Raw genomic sequence first — 19,987 nt, forward strand, 5'->3', positions numbered from 1 at the left:
GGGCAAGAATGTGTGTAAGTGGCTAAGTAACTGGTTCAATGATAGAAGCATATGGTCATTATTAATGGTACATATTCTAATAGGGTCACCATTATTAGTGGGGTACCACAGGGGTCAGTACCGGGCCCTATTCTTATTAATATATTTAATAATGACCTGGCAGAAGGATTGTACAATAAAATATCAATATTTTCAGATGATACAAAACTAGGTAAAGTAATTAACACAAGAGAGGACAGAATGTGGTTGCAAATGGATTTGGTTAAGTTGGAGGCTTGGGCAGAAAAGTGGCAAATGAAGTTTAACACTGATAAATCTAAGGTTATGTACATGGGCAGGGGAAATGCATGTCACCAGTATACAGTAAATGGGAAACCATTGGGCAAGGCTGACATGGAAAAGGGCTTGGTAATTTTAGTTAACTGCAAGCTAAACTAAAGACACCAGTGTCGGGCAGCTGCTGCCAAGGCAAATAGGATCATGGGGTGCATCAATAGAGGTCTAGGGGCACATGATGAGAACGTTGCTTTTCCTCTTTAAAAGTCACTGGTCAGACCACACACGGAATATTGTGTACAGTTCTGGGTACCGATACTCAAGGAGGACATATCAGAGCTTGAGCATCTTCAAAGGTGGGCAACTAAAGTAATAAATGAAATATGAAGACTACAATTCCCAAGAGGTTATCAAAATTGGGGTTATTTAGTTTAGAAAATAGATGGTTGAGGGGCGACCTAATAACTATTTATAGATATATCAGAGGTCAATGCAGAGATCTCTCCCACAATCTATTTATACCCAGGAACGTGCCTGTAAAAATGGGAATCCTTTATGTCAAGAGGAAAAAAGGTTTCTACACCAACATAGAAGGGGGTTCTTTATTGTAAGAGCAGTGAAACTATGAAACTCTCTGCTTGAGGGTGAAGTCACACGAACGTATAAGGATAATTAGCTTCTACCTCATTGGGGTTTTTCGCCTTCCCCTAGATCAACATTGGGGGAGGTGAAGCTGGGAGTAATAGGCTTAACTAGATAGATATATGTCTTTTTTCAGCCTAACATACTATGTTACTGTGTTACATATTTCACTAAGTCTCTGCAGCAAATATGATGCACTTAATCAGTTTTTTTGCATTGAGTTTTCCTTCTTATGCATTTAGAAAGCCTTATACTTCATTTGCAGGTTTGCCTACATTCAAGTTTCTGGCTCTTGGGTGTTCCCATTATTGATCAGCTGGTCTCTCTCATGAGCACACACAAGCACAGCTACCCCTCCCTTCTCCTTTTTTAAAGATTGTGTAGCATAGCGACACCCACTCAATACTACACAGCTATCTTTCATCCTGTCTTTGAGTAGCTGTTGATCCCTTCCCCCTCACTGCTGATAAAATTACAGATTTCTGTAATAGTAGATTTCTCAGCTCTCTATCCTCCTGATTGCCTCCACCATTCCCAGGCACTGTCATACAGCCCTTTGTAATAGCTCAGTGGAAAGGCAGTGAATGGCCATTTATAACAAGGGAATAGCTGTCAGTTTATTCTGACTGATAGAAGTTGCTAAGATTTAAGTCCTTCAGTCTGCAGTGCCTTGAAAAACAATACAGGCATAGAAATAAAAAATTTGAAATTTTTAATGAAAACCAATTACGGTTACAAAATGTCCTTTTTTCTAAAAATACAATGATTAAAAAAGTGCAAAGTTATGCATAGCTTTTCAAATAAATGGAGATCTACTTTCTTAACTCAAGGGATTTTCCAAGGAGAGAAAAACATACTAGATCCAATCTGGGTGCAGTTGTGCCATAATCTCTACTGGCCCAGCTCTGACACCAGGTCATGTGGTATACATTCTTCCTACTTCTTCTCATTTTTAGTGACATCATTGTAGGAGGCTGCTTGACTGTCTCATTGGAATAATTAAGTCAGTCCCCTTCTTTGTCAGCACTGCTCCCCTTGGAGTGGGTTATGATTTTCTCCCCCTGGACAACTCTTTTAAAAGGGTTTTCCCATTATTTAAAATTACTTCACAACCACTCACTTCTTCCTGATTGCTGCTGACCAAAGTATGTGACTGCTGCAGTCAATCACTCACTTTTAAAAGGTCACTCCTGTGGCCAATGATTGGCTGCAGCAATCACAAGTCCTGGTCAGCAGCAAGCAAGGACAAAGTGGTTGTAAACCAATTTTAAGTTGTAGGAAACCCCTTAAAAGTGTCTATCCACATTTTAACACCATGTACTATAGCTATTAGGTTCACAAACTTGTGTTGAATATTTTTATAGTATATTTGTAGTGGAGTGATAAGTCCGTTTTTTTGATATGTCGCTTGCATGCCCATTAAAGGGTTTTCCAGTGAAATACTATTGATGACCTATCATCCTGAAGCCTCTGTGCCGACCTCTATGTAGTGGCCGGCGCGGGTAACTGCAGGCATAGCTCTCATTGAAATCGATACAGAGGTTGGCATGGAGGCTTTCGCTCCGACCTCTGTATTTGCGGCACTGAAAGCATGTGCCCGCTCAGCTGATCGTTTGGAGTCCGTCCGATCAACTATTGCTGACCGATCCTGATGATAATTCATCCATAGTATTTGACCTCTTTAAGTTATATGATGATTGCAACTAGAGATTAGTGAACCAAACCTGTAGAACCTGAATTCTGTTCAAACTTATTAAGAATTCGTTTCAGCAAGAACCCAAACCTCAGGCAGTTTGTTTCTACCACAACGAATGTAAATTCCTAAAAAAGTGTTGCGGGTCAGAGGTTAGCACTGTTACCTTGAAGTGTTGGAATCATAGGTTAAAATATCACCAAGGGCAACATCTATATTGTGTTTGCATGTTCTCTTTGTGTTTCTTGTTCTTCTCCTCAGGAAAACAAAGAAAAAAGAGTTGTGGTGGCTCAGAGGTTAGCACTGTTGCCTTGCAGTGCTGGAGTTCTAGGTTCAAATCTGAGTGAGGACAACATCTGCATGGAGCTTCTAAAGTCCATGCAGAAATTGTCCTTGGCAAAATTTTAACTTAAGATCCCCAGCAGTGCTAACGCTGATAATGTGTTCAGTACTTGTTTTAGGGGTTTTTATGAACTTCTGGTTTGTTTTGAACTAATTCTGACTGAACCCAACTTTTTAGACGCGCAACTACCATTAGATGTACTGTAGCTTAGAAGACACATGAACCCAAAATTAATTTTCTATAGTTGTCCTTGGTAGTATATTGGACACATTTTTTAGGGCATATTTCATAAGAAGCCAATTAACCTAAACATTTTTAAGCATGTAAACAATCAGGAACACAAGGCAAACACATAGAAAATAGGGATATTGTCCAAGTTGGATTTAAATCCACATCCACAGTTCTGCAAACGATTTTCTGCCAAGTAAAAATGGGACAGATTTATTCAATAAATTTTGCACAAATCACTCCAATTACATCCTTTGCTCAGACTAGTAAATAACATAGTAAATGGGGGCCAATTTCTCTTCTATGCAATATTTTTCCGTCCCAAACATTTTTTTAAATTTTACTGCAAAATTAAAATTGACTGTATTATCAACAAAAATGAAACATATCGTATATGTAGCAGATATTTTTAAGAAAGCACATACTATAAAATGACATACATGAAATACACTCACCATTTCTGTCTATAGCAAACGGTACATCACTGGTAACAATCTCATAATTGCAGATCTGGCTGTATTGAGGTGAGCAATCTTCATCCATTGCTTCAACTTGCAGGATGCTGTCATAGATTTTGCCCTCTGTAACAGTTGCTCGATATGTGTTTTCCTTAAATACTGGAGCAAATTCATTCACATCATTTACCTGGATATGAACCACGGCCCTAAAGGGGAAAAAAAGGAGTGTCACAGTGAATATTGTAGGAGTAAATAACAAGCAGTCCAAAGCATACAGTTTACTGGATAAGAGATTTAAAAGAACACAGTTCTTGATGCACAACTTGCATGTGTATTATAGCAAAGACATTGTAATGTAATGCAGTGTAATAGTTCAAGGGCTTTTTTGGAGGGACTCCAACTGTGGTTATATGCAAGTTTGTTTAAGGACCCAAATGCACCTTCAATAGATGTCAATAGCTATTTCTCATGACTTCCCTGTATATATTGACACTTGGTTCAGCCAAACATTCATGTTTTTTCATGGAGAAAGCCATAGACAGACTGCCCTGGCAGACACTTGATTCCAGGGGAAAACAAAAGGAAAGGGTACTAAAATTCAACACACCTGATCCTTCTTTCACCTGTTCTCGGGGTTAAAGTTAAGACCCCCCATACTCATTCAGCAGTCATGCAGTCCCACTGAAATTGACTGTCTAATTGACAGTTTAATATATACAAGAACATTAAGATTGTGTTCACATATTGCAGATTTAGCTGAAGATTCCATGTCTAACCCCTCATCAAATTTACTAGAATTCTGTATTCCATTGCAAGGAAATAGAATACTCTATACCCCATTCATATGTTCCATAAAATATTTGAGTAGGTTTTTGTCAACAATATTGAAAAAAAATCCATAGATGACTCCCATGTGTATTATTCCAATTGAATAAGGCTGCTCCTTTTGTGCATTCAGTGGCCCATCCGTTAGTCTCAGGTTTCAGTCTCTGATGCTCATGTAAAGACATATCAGATTTGTCTGCGGTAAATCTGACATGTGTGAACGTAACCTAGAGAGTCTACATTTGACAAGACAGAAAAGACAAGAGTGAGGGCAGCAGTTTATTCCCTAGCTACTATCATGGTTTGGAGCACGTAGAGAAGATGGGATCTGGAGCACAAGTCTCATGTTTACAGTAGCATTAATGGACAAACGCTTCAGAGGATCTACAACGTGCTGAGGAACCTGAAGTTCTGTTACAATAGTAGGCCAAACAACAGCATGAAGCAAGAAATTCAGCAAGAAACAACCTTGATTTTAATTGATTATAGCCAAACGGTTGCTCCTTGGGAATATTTATAGCCTGGACTGTATGTGCAGTGATAGCTTGCAGAACAATTAAAGGGGGATTCCAGTGACCTGAAGTTAACCCCTATTCACAAGTTATGGGATAGCTAGCTGATCAATAGGGGTCCAACTGCTGGGACCACCACTGATCACCAGAATGGGGGTCCTGTGTTCCCCAAGAGACTGGCAAGATGAATGGAGCAACACTGCACATGCTTAGGCACAGCTTCATTCATTTCAATGTGAGCACTGGAGATTGCCAAGCACTTGAACTCAGCTGTTTTTGCATTTCCCATTGAAATGAATGAAGCAGCAGTCAAGCATGCACACTGCCACTCCATTTGTTTTGCCCAACATGAGAACCCCATGATTTTGCTTAACAGTCAGATGCCCACTGATTAGCTAGTGGATGAATAAATGTCCCTAGAATACCCCTTTAGCGTTCGGTCAGATGAGCGTGTTTTTCGCTTCTATAGAAGCGTTCATATGTTCAGAATTTGAAGCACAAAACAGGGCGCACCTAAAAAAGATAGGACATAATTGCGCGTTTTGCAGGAGTTTCCATTGACTCCTATAGGAGCAGAAGTTAATGGAAACTCCTGCACAGGGAATAGCTTCCCCGCTGCTTATAGCAGGGCATTTAAAAGGTGCTTCTGGCCAGATTCAATGATTGAATGGCTGTGATTGGTCCCTGCGCTCAGCCAATCAGAGGCAGCGTTTCCAGGAGGCAGGGATTTTTCAATTCCCGGCCAGAAAAAAAGATACAGAAGAGTGTCGGGAAGCCAGGGAGAAGACGCGCCAGAAGCCTTACAGAGCTGCTAGGTGATGTATAATTTTTTTTTTTTTAAAGCAGCTAGAGCTTATTTTTAAGGATGGGCTTATATTTTAAGCCCTGCCCAAAAAACCTTAAGGGGGTTGCCTTCATCCCATTGCTTTCAATTGGGCAACAGCAGCGCTGGCCCCCATTAGAAGCAATGGGATAGCATCATGGTCCTCTGCCACAGCTGTGACAGCTATGGCAGGGGATTCTTTCATCCCCACTGGGAGTCCCATAATCACTGAATATGAAACTTTGCCCGTTCACATGTTTTTCGCTTAAGAAGTGAATTAAGAGTGAATACCCACCCTCTGGTGAGTTGAACATGTCCCAGTCCAACATGGCTCATGTTTCCAGTGGTGGTAATGCTACTAGGCACTAATTCCAATATCACAACTAATAGACACAATTCTCCTCCCGTTGTATAGCAATGTTATATAAGATGTTATCATCCTTGACTCCAGCACAAACGTACCTAACGCTAGTTGCATAATACTTTATTTAAAGCATGGTGTGACATTAGATTAGCATTAAACAGCAGTGTTATATTGGAAACAAACATTATATATTGTAAAGTTAGCATCATATTTCTGACTTAAAATATAGCTAATTAGCACTTGGTCTGCATATATTAACACTTGTTTACACATACCATTATTTGGCAAACAGATTTAGAACATGGAAGGTTAATTAAGTCCATTTAAAGGTCTAGAGACACTTGCATAATTATTTATGGACTTATATTTATGATGAAGATCTTTGCCTTACGTGACCTCACAGTATATCTGTACTGCTTTTAGATGGACAAGCAAGTGTTAGAATGTCTTGTCTAGTTTTGGATTGGTAACCTTGAAAAAAAAACAGACCCCAAAGGTGAAATTTTGGCAACAGAGGACGCAAAAAGATCAAGATATTTACAGGGCTGAGTAAATCACACTCAAATTCTTTCCTCAAATGAGCAGTTTATAAAATGTACGCAGCTATAATGGTTACACTGCAATAATTGATCCTTGGAAATCTGCACCACCTTTTGGATGGCATGATCTAAACAAATGTCACTATAAAGGGGACTTTAGATACCAAGTGAAAAGTGAGGTTGAGTTTAAATCCTTTTAACTTTTTCAATCTACTACATGAAGAGGGTGCATAAGTGGGGTTATTCCAGGAAATCCTAATTGTGGGGCATTATCATGACTCCAACTGGTACATAACAATGAAATTTAATATATTGTAAACTACATTTTGTTTAAAGGGAGTTAACTCGGTAATACAGTAAAACAGGGTAATATGATGGAAACAATAGGCTTATTCTGTAGTTTATTCTTCTTGATGGAAATCTAAGTTTATAGGTTACAGAGAAAAAGTGAGAATTTATCATTTGGAAAACATAGTAACATGGTGCCAGACAAATATATTTCTGGATTGCTAAACGCTTCTCAATGGTTTGCTCTGATTAAGAAAATATAGGCTTCACTAATAATTACATGTCAATATATTGAGAGTTTAACACATATATTTCTGTATGCATTCTGGATACTGCCTTGATGTTTGCCCAGACTTGGAGTTGCCCAGTAGGGACTCCATGAATCCCTATTGGTTCCCCCAACTGTGAAAGGGCCTCCGTTAGTTAATCACGTAGATCTAGTGGAGTGCTTTGGCCACCAGGGTAGAAGCAATGACTGCTAACCTATATCCAGCCGTTATCAAAGCAGATTGAAAGGTCCAATGGCGGATTCTCTCGGTGGGCAGCAAGCTATTAGAGGTAAGGGTGCACCCAAATAGAAGGTGACAGAAAGAGGCCGTGGGGAGTGGAGAAAGTGGTGTTGACTTGGAGCAGAGGAAGGGTCATGAGCTGTGAGTACAAGGTAGCATAACAGAGCAAGAGTAGCTGCTGGCTCAGATAACAGAGACAGGATTTATACTCTATGAGAGAGCAGCAGCCAGCAAAGGACACGGCAGCTTTAGAGGCTTCAGGTCCTGAAGGCCAAAGGAGGTCCAATGCGCTGCTAGATTGACTGGCTCTTATAATCTGGCTATTCAGTGTATATAAACTCTAACAATGTGAAAACTGTAAGTTGGGCATTAATACTATGTGGGAGGAAAAGGGGAGGGGGGCAAAAGTAAGTTATGTAGGATGTAGAAAACAAGGGGCCTTATTACTGTATGTGGCACCAAGAGGATATTTTTACTGCCTGGGGTACAAAAAATAGGGAGTTTGTGTAAAGTGTAGGCTGTAGGTGTGGATGGTCCTAGAGAAGCAAAGAGCCAACAATGTATGTGCTAGAAATTCTGCAGAGAGGAGTCATGGCTGGAAGAAATTATCATTGCCATTTGGGCTGGATAGAGAAGAAAAGGTAAAGTAAATGACTTTAATCAGATAGGATGTCACCTGTGGGTCAGCAGAAGTAACTGAACTGTAGCGTCTGCATGTGTACAACTGGTATGTACTACTATATTGTAGCACTATGACATATCTTGGTAATATTGGTTTTGGTATAGTGGTGTTTATTCAGTAGCAGCATAGTAATATTATTCAGTCAATATGTGGTTGTAATATATGTTCATTGTGTGATGGTGTTATTAGTAGAGATGAGCGAGTATACTCGCTAAAGGCAATTGCTCGAACGAGCATTGCCTTTAGCGAGTATCTCCCCCGCTTGAGACTGCAGGTTCGGGTGCCGGCGCAGGGGAGCAGTGAGTAGCGGCCGTCAGCAGGAGGGAGCGGGGGGGGGGGGGGGGGGCTCACAGCATAAATTCACAGCGTTATTCCACAGCTATTAGGTTCTATTGAACCTAATAGCTTTTCGCCTTGCAATGTTCATGCTGCGGAATTCTACCCCTTCATTCCCATCTGGATTTCCTTCCAGACAATTGTGGTATGGTTAGTGATGAACATGGTGACCGTTTTTATCAAGATATTGCAACAATGGAGCAAAGATACCACGAAAAATAGTCTACTACCATGCTGGCTGACTACTGCTGGACATTACCATGCTGGCTGACTACTGCTGGACACAACCATGCTGGCTGACTACTGCTGGACATTACCATGCTGGCTGACTACTGCTGGACACAACCATGCTGGCTGACTACTGCTGGACACAACCATGCTGGCTGACTACTGCTGGACACTACCATGCTGGCTGACTACTGCTGGACATTACCATGCTGGCTGACTACTGCTGGACACAACCATGCTGGCTGACTACTGCTGGACACAACCATGCTGGCTGACTACTGCTGGACACTACCATGCTGGCTGACTACTGATGGACACTACCATGCTGGCAGACTACTGCTGGACACTACCATGCTGGCTGACTACTGATGGACACTACCATTCTAGCAGACTACTGCTGGGCACTACCATGCTGGCTGACTACTGATGGACACTACCATGCTGGCAGACTACTGCTGGACACTACCATGCTGGCTGACTACTGCTGGAAACTACCATGCTGGCAGACTACTGATGGACACTACCATGCTGGCTGACTACTGATGGACACTACCATGCTGGCAGACTACTGCTGGACACTACCATGCTGGCTGACTACTGCTGGAAACTACCATGCTGGCTGACTACTGCTGGAAACTACCATGCTGGCAGACTACTGATGGACACTACCATGCTGGCTGACTACTGCTGGGCACTACCATGCTGGCTGACTACTGCTGGGCACTCCACAGAGATGCTCCCAAACAGCTGTACAAGAGACAGGCAAATAAATCTAAGCCGCAGTCTATGACTTGATGTTTTTACAGGTATTAACCAGAGGCCTATTACTATTGACATGCATTTCGTGATGTAAACAGTTATTGCAGACTACAATAAAAACAGAGACAGTTTTGAATTCTGACTGTCATATTCGTGTTGAGCTCATAAAAATTGCTAAGAAATGACTAATTTTATTTCAGTAACATAACTTTTGTAAAACTTTGTTGACCAGTGTTACATTGTAGAGGTATGTCTAGTGGTCAACAAGCTCTACAAAAGCAGAAAAAGAGGCCCACTACACACAAGTAGGCTTTGAAAGCCTTTTTATACACCAAGGGTGGAACTGCTTTAACGGCCTCAGCTGGCAAGACCGTTCACCTAATCCCACCATAACTGTAATCGTTTGTATATTTGCCTGAGATGTAACTGCAGGACGAGTTTTGCAGCAAAAATAAACTCCTAGGTGCAGGATTTTTTTTGACAAAGGGTGTACTAAAAATAACAGCTGGGATATTAATAATAATGTTCCTTAGCTACTAGTTTATACTCATTTTGGCATTATTATAGATATCCTTTGAATACATTTAAGATGCCATACTTATTTCCATAGTTCCGATAAATAAAATATAACCTCTCTTCAAAAACAGCAGATACATTATTTAGTACTGAATTAATCTACAGACCTTCAAAACGTTTAAAATGTGTGTCTCTATTATGTCTACTTACCCATTGATCAACCAGAACTAGAAAATGGTAGATGTCATTTATTTAGAGATAGATGTAAAAATCTAGCATTAAATGGCAGCAGGGGGGCAGTCAATAAATGTTTCACTTTACTAAGCTAACTTTATGATTTAACACCTTGAAGACCTAATAAATAAATAAATAAATATAAATATATATATATATATATATATATATATATATATATATATATATATATATATATACATATGTGTGTGTTTGTCTTTTTAACATTTTGTTTATCCCTTTCTTTCAAGATTAGTATTTTGTTTCTATTTTTATTTTTTTGTTTCTGTGTTTATCAACATAGCTGTATTTTTTTTTTTTTTGCTGGAAAGTTTTGTGTTTTTTTAGTGGTACCATATATATAATGTATAGAGATGAGCGAGCACCAAAATGCTCGGGTGCTCGTTACTCGGAACGAACTTTTCGCGATGCTCGAGGGTTCGTTTCGAGTAACGAACCCCATTGAAGTCAATGGGCGACCTGAGCATTTTTGTATTTCGCCGATGCTCGCTAAGGTTTTTCATGTGTGAAAATCTGGGCAATTCAAGAAAGTGATGGGAACGACACAGCAACGGATAGGGCAGGCGAGGGGCTTTTACTTCTGAAAAGCCCTCATTAGCATCGCATACCTTAGCTAAGCACCACACTACCTACAACAAAGCACAATCACTGCCTGCATGACACTCCGCTGCCACTTCTCCTGGGTTACATGCTGACCAACCCCCCCCCCGCACGACGCAGTGTCCACAGCACACAACAAACTGTCCCTGCGCAGCCTTCAGCTGCCCTCATGCCACACCACCCTCATGTCTATTTAGAAGTGCGTCTGCCATGACGAGGAATCGCAGGCACACACTGCAGAGGGTTGGCACGGCTAGGCAGCGACCCTCTTTAAAAGGGGCGGGGCGATAGCCCACAATGCTGTACAGAAGCAATGAGAAATAGAATCCTGTGCCACCGCCATCAGGAGCTGCACACGTGGGCATAGCAATGGGGAACCTATGTGCCAAACACTATTCATTCTGTCAAGGTGTCTCTGCATGCCCCAGTCAGACCAGGCTTTTTAATTCATAGACACAGGCAGGTACAACTCCCTATTGTGAAGTCCCTGTCGACCGACAGCATGGGTGGCTCCCTGGAACCCACCGGCGATACACAAAAATATCCCATTGCATTGCCCAACACAGCTGAGGTAGTAATGTCGTGCTTAATGCAGGTGGGCTTCGGCCCACACTGCATGCCCCAGTCAGACTGGGGTTCTTTACAAGTGGAAACAGATGCATTTATAATTCCCTGTGGACCCACAGCATGGGTGGGTGCCAGGAAGCCACCGGCGGTACATAGAAATATCCCATTGCATTGCCCAACACAGCTGAGGTAGTAATGTTGTGCTTAATGCAGGTGGGCTTCGGCCCACACTGCATGCCCCAGTCAGACTGGGGTTCTTTACAAGTGGACACATGTAGGTTAGACTCCGTGTGCACCTACAGCATGGGTGGCTCCCTGGAACCCACCGGCGGTACACAAAAATATCCCATTGCATTGCCCAACACAGCTGAGGTAGTAATGTCGTGCTTAATGCAGGTGGGCTTCGGCCCACACTGCATGCCCCAGTCAGACTGTGGTTCTTTACAAGTGGACACATGTAGGTTAAACTCCGTGTGCACCTACAGCATGGGTGGCTCCCTGGAACCCACCGGCGGTACACAAAAATATCCCATTGCATTGCCCAACACAGCGGATGTAACGTCAGCTGTAATGCAGGTGGGCTAAAAATTCATTTGATTACACTGTAGGCGAGGGCCCACAAAAATTGCTGAATCAACAGTACTAATGTACATCAAAAAAATTGGCCATGGCCAACCAAGAGGGCAGGTGAAACCCATTAATCGCTTTGGTTAATGTGGCTTAAGTGGTAACTAGGCCTGGAGGCAGCCCAGTTTAACGAAAAATTGGTTCAAGTTAAAGTTTCAACGCTTTTAAGAGCATTGAAACATCTAAAAATTGTTTAGAAAAATTATGAGTGAGCCTTGTGGCCCTAAGAAAAATTGCCCGTTCAGCGTGATTACGTGAGGTTTCAGGAGGAGGAGCAGGAGGAGGAATATTAGACACAGATTGATGAAGCAGAAATGTCCCCGTTTTGGATGGTGAGAGAGAACGTAGCTTCCATCCGCGGGTGCAGCCTACGTATTGCTTACGTATTGCTGCTGTCCGCTGGTGGAGAAGAGAAGTCTGGGGAAATCCAGGCTTTGTTCATCTTGATGAGTGTTAGCCTGTCGGCACTGTCGGTTGACAGGCAGGTACGCTTATCTGTGATGATTCCCCCAGCCGCACTAAACACCCTCTCCGACAAGACGCTAGCCGCAGGACAAGCAAGCACCTCCAGGGCATACAGCGCGAGTTCAGGCCACGTGTCCAGCTTCGACATCCAGTAGTTGTAGGGGGCAGAGGCGTCACCGAGGATGGTCGTGCGATCGGCTACGTACTCCTTCACCATCCTTTTACAGTGCTCCCGCCGACTCAGCCTTGACTGGGGAGCGGTGACACAGTCTTGCTGGGGAGCCATAAAGCTGGCCAGGCCCTTAAAGACTGTTGCACTGCCTGGGCTGTACATGCTGCTCGATCTACGCACCTCCCCTGCTACCTGGCCCTCGGAACTGCGCCTTCTGCCACTACCGCTGTCGGATGGGAATTTTACCATCAGCTTGTCCGCCAGGGTCCTGTGGTATAGCAACACTCTCGAACCCCTTTCCTCTTCGGGAATGAGAGTGGGAAGGTTCTCCTTATAGCGTGGGTCGAGCAGTGTGTACACCCAGTAATCCGTAGTGGCCAGAATGCGTTGAATGCGAGGGTCACGAGAAAGGCATCCTAACATGAAGTCAGCCATGTGTGCCAGGGTACCTGTACGCAACACATGGCTGTCCGCACTAGGAAGATCACTTTCAGGATCCTCCTCCTCCTCCTCCTCCTCCTCCGGCCATACACGCTGAAATGATGACAGGCAAGCAGCATGGGTACGGTCAGCAGTGGGCCAAGCTGTCTCTTCCCCCTCCTCCTCATCCTCCTCATGCTCCTCCTCCTCCTCCTGAACGCGCTGAGATATAGACAGGAGGGTGCTCTGACTATCCAGCGACATACTGTCTTCCCCCGGCTCGGTTTCCGAGCGCAAAGCGGCTGCCTTTATGGTTTGCAGGGAAGTTCTCAAGATGCATAGCAGAGGAATGGTGACGCTAATGATTGCAGCATCGCCGCTCACCACCTGGGTAGACTGCTCAAAGTTTCGAAGGACCTGGCAGATGTCTGCCAACCAGGCCCACTCTTCTGAAAAGAATTGAGGAGGCTGACTCCCACTGCGCCGCCCATGTTGGAGTTGGTATTCCACTATAGCTCTACGCTGCTCATAGAGCCTAGCCAACATGTGGAGCGTAGAGTTCCACCGTGTGGGCACGTCGCACAGCAGTCGGTGCACTGGCAGATTAAACCGATGTTGCAGGGTGGCAGCGTCCGTGTGGGACTTGCGGAAATGTGCGCAGAGCCGGCGCACCTTTACGAGCAGCTCTGACAAGTGTGGGTAGCTTTTCAGAAAGCGCTGAACCACCAAATTAAAGACGTGGGCCAGGCATGGCACGTGCGTGAGGCTGCCGAGCTGCAGAGCCGCCACCAGGTTACGGCCGTTGTCACACACGACCATGCCCGGTTGGAGGCTCAGCGGCGCAAGCCAACGGTCGGTCTGCTCTGTCAGACCCTGCAGCAGTTCGTGGGCCGTGTGACTCCTATCTCCTAAGCTGAGTAGTTTCAGCACGGCCTGCTGACGCTTGCCCACCGCTGTGCTGCCACGCCGCGCGACACCGACTGCTGGCGACGTCCTGCTGCTGCTGACACATCTAGATTGCGAGACAGAGGTTGAGGAGGAGGAGGAGGAGGAGGGTGCTTTAGTGGAAGAAGCATACACCGCCGAACATACCACCACCGAGCTGGGGCCCGCAATTCTGGGGGTGGGTAGGACGTGAGCGGTCCCAGGCTCTGACTCTGTCCCAGCCTCCACTAAATTCACCCAATGTGCCGTCAGGGAGATGTAGTGGCCCTGCCCGCCTGTGCTTGTCCACGTGTCCATAGTTAAGTGGACCTTGCCACTAACCGCATTGGTGAGGGCGCGTACAATGTTGCGGGAGACGTGGTCGTGCAGGGCTGGGACGGCACATCGGGAAAAGTAGTGGCGACTGGGAACTGAGTAGCGCGGGGCCGCCGCCGCCATCATAGCTTTGAAGGACTCCGTTTCCACAACCCTATACGGCAGCATCTCAAGGCTGATAAATTTGGCTATGTGGACGGTTAACGATTGAGCGTGCGGGTGCGTGGCGGCATACTTGCGCTTCCGCTCAAAGACTTGCGCTAGCGACGGCTGGACGGTGCGGTGCGAGACATTGCTGGATTGGGCCGAGGACAGCGGAGGTGAGGGTGTGGGTGCAGGCCATGAGACGGTCGTGCCTGTGTCCTGAGAGGGGGGTTGTATCTCAGTGGCAGGTTGGGGCACAGGGGGAGAGGCAGCAGTGCAAACCAGAGGCGGTGAACGGCCTTCGTCCCACCTTGTGGGGTGCTTGGCCATCATATGTCTGCGCATGCTGGTGGTGGTCAGGCTGTTGGTGGTGGCTCCCCGGCTGATCTTGGCGCGACAAAGGTTGCACACCACTGTTCGTCGGTCGTCAGGCGTCTCTGTGAAAAACTGCCAGACCTTAGAGCACCTCGAGGGGGCGCTTTGGGAAACACTTGGTGGATTATTCGGTCTGGCCCTGCCTCTACCCCTGGCCACTGCACTGCCTCTTGCAACCTGCCCTGCTGCTGCCCGTGCCTCCCCCTCTGAAGACCTGTCCTGTGTAGGCGTTGCAGACCAGGTGGGGTCAGTCACCTCATCGTCCTGCTGCTCTTCCTCCGAATCCTCTGTGCGCTGCTCCCTCGAACTTACTGCCCTTACTACTACCTCACTGCAAGACAACTGTGTCTCATCGTCATCGTCCTCCTCACCCACTGAAAGGTCTTGAGACAGTTGCCGGAAGTCCCCAGCCTCATCCCCCGGACCCCGGGAACTTTCCAATGGTTGGGCATCAGTGACGATAAACTCCTCTGGTGGTAGAGGAACCACTGCTGCCCAATCTGAGCAGGGGCCCGAGAAAAGTTCCTGGGAGTGTTCCCGCTCCTGAGCATGTGTCATTGTAGTGGAGTGAGGAGGCTGGGAGGAAGGAGGAGCAGCAGACAGAGGATTCAGATTTGCAGCACTGGACGGCACAGAACTCTGGGTGGATGATAGCTTGCTCGAAGCACTTTCTGCCATCCAGGACAGGACCTGCTCACACTGCTCATTTTCTAATAAAGGTCTCCCGCGTGGACCCATTATTTGGGCGATGAATGTGGGGACGCCAGAAACGTGCCTCTCTCCTAATCGCGCAGCAGTCGGCTGCGACACACCTGGATCAGGAGCTCGGCCTGTGCCCACACCCTCACTTGGCCCTCCGCGTCCTCGGCCGCGTCCACGTCCTCTAGGCCTACCCCTACCCCTCAGCATGCTGTATTACCAGTGATTTGATTTCCCAGGCAGGAAATAAATTGGTGCAAGCCTGCAGGCCAAATATAATTTTTTCGCTTTTTTGCAAAGGGAAGGCCCCACTGCGGATATTCAATGAACAATACGTTTAATAACTGTGGTGTGGCCCTGAAAAAGTGTCACACAACTTTAGTGTAGCAGAGTTATTAACTCTGGCAGAGCAGGTATTTGCCAGTCAGGAAAGACAATGGCGCAAGCCTGCAGTAAACCGTAGCTGGTTGCGTTTGATTTTTGTACGTTCTCCACGCAGCACACACGTACACGGAGACCTTAGGACTGACACAGGCAGGCCAAATATAATTTTTTCGCTTTTTTGCAAAGGGAAGGCCCCACTGCGGATATTCAATGAACAATACGTTTAATAACTGTGGTGTGGCCCTGAAAAAGTGTCACACAACTTTAGTGTAGCAGAGTTATTAACTCTGGCAGAGCAGGTATTTGCCAGTCAGGAAAGACAATGGCGCAAGCCTGCAGTAAACCGTAGCTGGTTGCGTTTGATTTTTGTACGTTCTCCACGCAGCACACACGTACACGGAGACCTTAGGACTGACACAGGCAGGCCAAATATAATTTTTTCGCTTTTTTGCAAAGGGAAGGCCCCACTGCGGATATTCAATGAACAATACGTTTAATAACTGTGGTGTGGCCCTGAAAAAGTGTCACACAACTTTAGTGTAGCAGAGTTATTAATTCTGGCAGAGCAGGTATTTGCCAGTCAGGAAAGACAATGGTGCAAGCCTGCAGTAAACCGTAGCTGGTTGCGTTTGATTTTTGTACGTTCTCCACGCAGCACACACGTACACGGAGACCTTAGGACTGACACAGGCAGGCCAAATATAATTTTTTCGCTTTTTTGCAAAGGGAAGGCCCCACTGCGGATATTCAATGAACAATAACTGTGTTGTGGCCCTGCCTACACAATTCTGTCCCTGTAGTATCAATGGAGGGTGCAATGCTCTGCACAGACGATTTTTTGAAAAAAAAAAATATGCAACACTGCTAACAGCAGCCAGCACAGTACTGCACACGGTTAAATTTGGCCCTAGAAAGGACCGTTGAGGTTCTTGAAGGCTACACTCACTCCTAACACTCTCCCTGCCTAAGCACCACTTCTGTCCCTAATACCGGGTGCAATGCTCTGCACTGCCGATTTTGAGAAAAAAAAAAAAAAAATTTCCACTGCTAACAGCAGCCTGCACACACGTAGATGTGGCCCTAAGAAGGACCGTTGGGGTTCTTGAAGCCTACACTCACTACAAACACTCTCCCTGCAGCAACTCCAATAGAACAGCACTTTCCCTCACTAACTCACACGGCATCTGAGCCGAGCCGCGGGAGGGGCCGACTTTTATACTCGGGTGACATCTGATCGTCCCAGCCACTCACAGCAGGGGGGTGGTATAGGGCTTGAACGTCACAGGGGGAAGTTGTAATGCCTTCCCTGTCTTTCAATTGGCCAGAAAAGCGCGCTAATGTCTCAGAGAGGAAACTGAAAGTAACCAGAACACCGCGTGGTACTCGTTACGAGTAACGAGCATCCCGAACACCCTAATATTCGCACGAATATCAAGCTCGGACGAGTACGTTCGCTCATCTCTAATAATGTACCATATATTTTGTATTGAAATTTTTTTTAAGTGGGGTAAAATAGAAAAAGTACAATTGTGCTATTTATAACTTTTTTTTAGTATTCTATTGATGGAGATATAAAAGGCTTTTTTGCAGGGTACAACTTTTTATCAATTTTTTATTCAATTTTTTGCTTAATTTTTTAATAGAGATGAGCGAGCACCAAAATGCTCGAGTGCTCGTTACTCAAGTCGAACTTTCAGTGATGCTCGAGAGTTCGTTTCGAGTAACGAACCCCATTGAAGTCAATGGGCGACTCGAGCATTTTTGTATATCGCCGATGCTCGCTAAGGTTTTCATTGGTGAAAATCTGCAAAACCCAAAAAAGTACTGGAAACGACACAGAAACGGATAGGGCAGGCGAGGGGCAACATGCTGGGCTGCATTTCAGGTTCCCAGGTCCCACTATTCAGCCACAATAGCGGCAAGAGTGAGATCCCCCCCCCACCCGCACTGTCAGCATAAAGATCGTTCTCCTCTGCCACAGCTGTAACAGCTGTGGCAGAGAAGAACGATGTTAGCCCATTGAATTCAATGGAGTCGGCAATACAGCCGGCTCCATTGAAAGCAATGGGCTGCCGGCGAGCGCGGGATGAATTTTCGGGAAGGGCTTAAAAATATAAGCCCTTCCCTGCAATTCATCCAGAAATGTGTAAAAACAAAAAAATTGAATTCATGAATGGGTGTGAGTGAGAGCTGCGTCTGATTGGTCAGGCTGTGACCAATCAGAGGCAGCTCATTCAGCAGGTGGGGATTTTAAACCCCTGGCTGCTGAATACTACAGAGAGCAGTTCAGGAGAACTGCCGCCAGCCGCGGCTGAACTCCGTCTGCCGGGACCAGGAGAGTATATATATTTTTTTTGTTTTTACACATTTCTGGATGAATTGCAGGGAAGGGCTTATATTTTTAAGCCCTTCCCGAAAATTCATCCCGCGCTCGCCGGCAGCCCATTGCTTTCAATGGAGCCGGCTGTATTGCCGGCTCCATTGAATTCAATGGTCAGTGCTCGTTTAATCGAGACGAGTACCGCGTGGTGCTCGTCTCGAGTAACGAGCATCTCGAGCACCCTAATAATCGAACGACCATCAAGCTCGGACAAGTATGCTCGCTCATCTCTATTTTTTAACATGAGAAATCAAAAAGGGTATTTTTTATTTTTGATATTTTTAAAAATATGTTAATAAACTTAATTTTACTTTTTTTTTCCCACTAGGGGATTTGCAATCGTCTACTCATTAGTAAAATACACTGCACGTCAATGGGTTCCCTTCTCTCTATTGTGTGCATTGCCCATGAGGCTGCAGCTAAGCACATTTCTGCAGCGAAGGCAAGATGGCAGCATCTCGAAAACCGTTTTATATGGAAAGATTATCATTAGAGATGAGTGAGCACCAAAATGCTCTAGTGCTCGTTACTCGGGACGAAATTATCGCGATGCTCGAGGGTTCGTTTCGAGTAATGCACCCCATTGAAGTCAATGGGTGACCCGAGCATTTTTGTATATCGCCGATGCTCGCTAAGGTTTTCATTTGTGAAAATCTGGGCAATTCAAGAAAGTGATGGGAACGACACAACAACAGATAGGGCAGGCGAGGGGCTACATGTTGGGCTGCATCTCAAGTTCCCAGGTCCCACTATTAAGCCACAATAGCGGCAAGAGTGGGCCCCCCCCCTCCCAACAACTTTTACTTCTGAAAAGCCCTCATTAGCAATGCATACCTTAGTTAAGCACCACACTACCTCCAACAAAGCACAATCACTGCCTGCATGACACTCCGCTGCCACTTCTCCTGGGTTACATGCTGCCCAACCCCCCCGCACGACCCAGTGTCCACAGCGCACACCTTATTGTCCCTGCGCAGCTTTCAGCTGCACTCATGCCACACCACCCTCATGTCTATTTATAAGTGCGTCTGCCATGAGGAGGAACCGCAGGCACACACTGCAGAGGGTTGGCACGGCTAGGCAGCGACCCTCTTTAAAAGGGGCGGGGAGATAGCCCACAATGCTGTACAGAAGCAATGAGAAATATAATCCTGTGCCACCGCCATCAGGAGCTGCACACGTGGGCATAGCAATGGGGAACCTATGTGCCACACACTATTCATTCTGTCAAGGTGTCTGCATGCCCCAGTCAGACCGCGTTTTTTTATAAATAGTCACAGGCAGGTACAACTCCGCAATAGGAATTCCGTGTGCACCCACAGCATGGGTGGCTCCCTGGAACCCACCGGCGGTACATAAATGTATCCCATTGCAGTGCCCATCACAGCTGAGGTAATGTCCGATTAAATGCAGGTGGGCTTCGGCCCACACTGCATGCCCCAGTCAGACTGGGGTTCTTTAGAAGTGGACACATGCAGTTACAACTCCGTGTGGACCGACAGCATTTTTGGGTGCCAGGAAGCCACCGGCGGTACATAAATATATCCCATTGCATTGCCCATCACAGCTGAGGTAATGTCATGTTTAATGCAGGTGGGATTCGGCCCACACTGCATGC

General features: G+C 45.5%; 1 protein-coding gene across 1 annotated transcript in view; it reads right to left on the reverse strand.

Moving 5' to 3' along the window:
• The window catches only part of CLSTN2 (calsyntenin 2), a 529,216-nt gene that overhangs the window by 295,140 nt on the left and 214,089 nt on the right, over positions 1-19,987 (reverse strand). The window contains exon 3 of the mRNA XM_066601026.1: positions 3,638-3,846. Coding sequence (XP_066457123.1) covers positions 3,638-3,846 — 209 coding nt within the window. The remainder of the gene's footprint in view (positions 1-3,637; positions 3,847-19,987) is intronic.

This window comes from Eleutherodactylus coqui, chromosome 1 (assembly GCF_035609145.1).
Source record: "Eleutherodactylus coqui strain aEleCoq1 chromosome 1, aEleCoq1.hap1, whole genome shotgun sequence".
Lineage (NCBI taxonomy): Eukaryota > Metazoa > Chordata > Amphibia > Anura > Eleutherodactylidae > Eleutherodactylus > Eleutherodactylus coqui.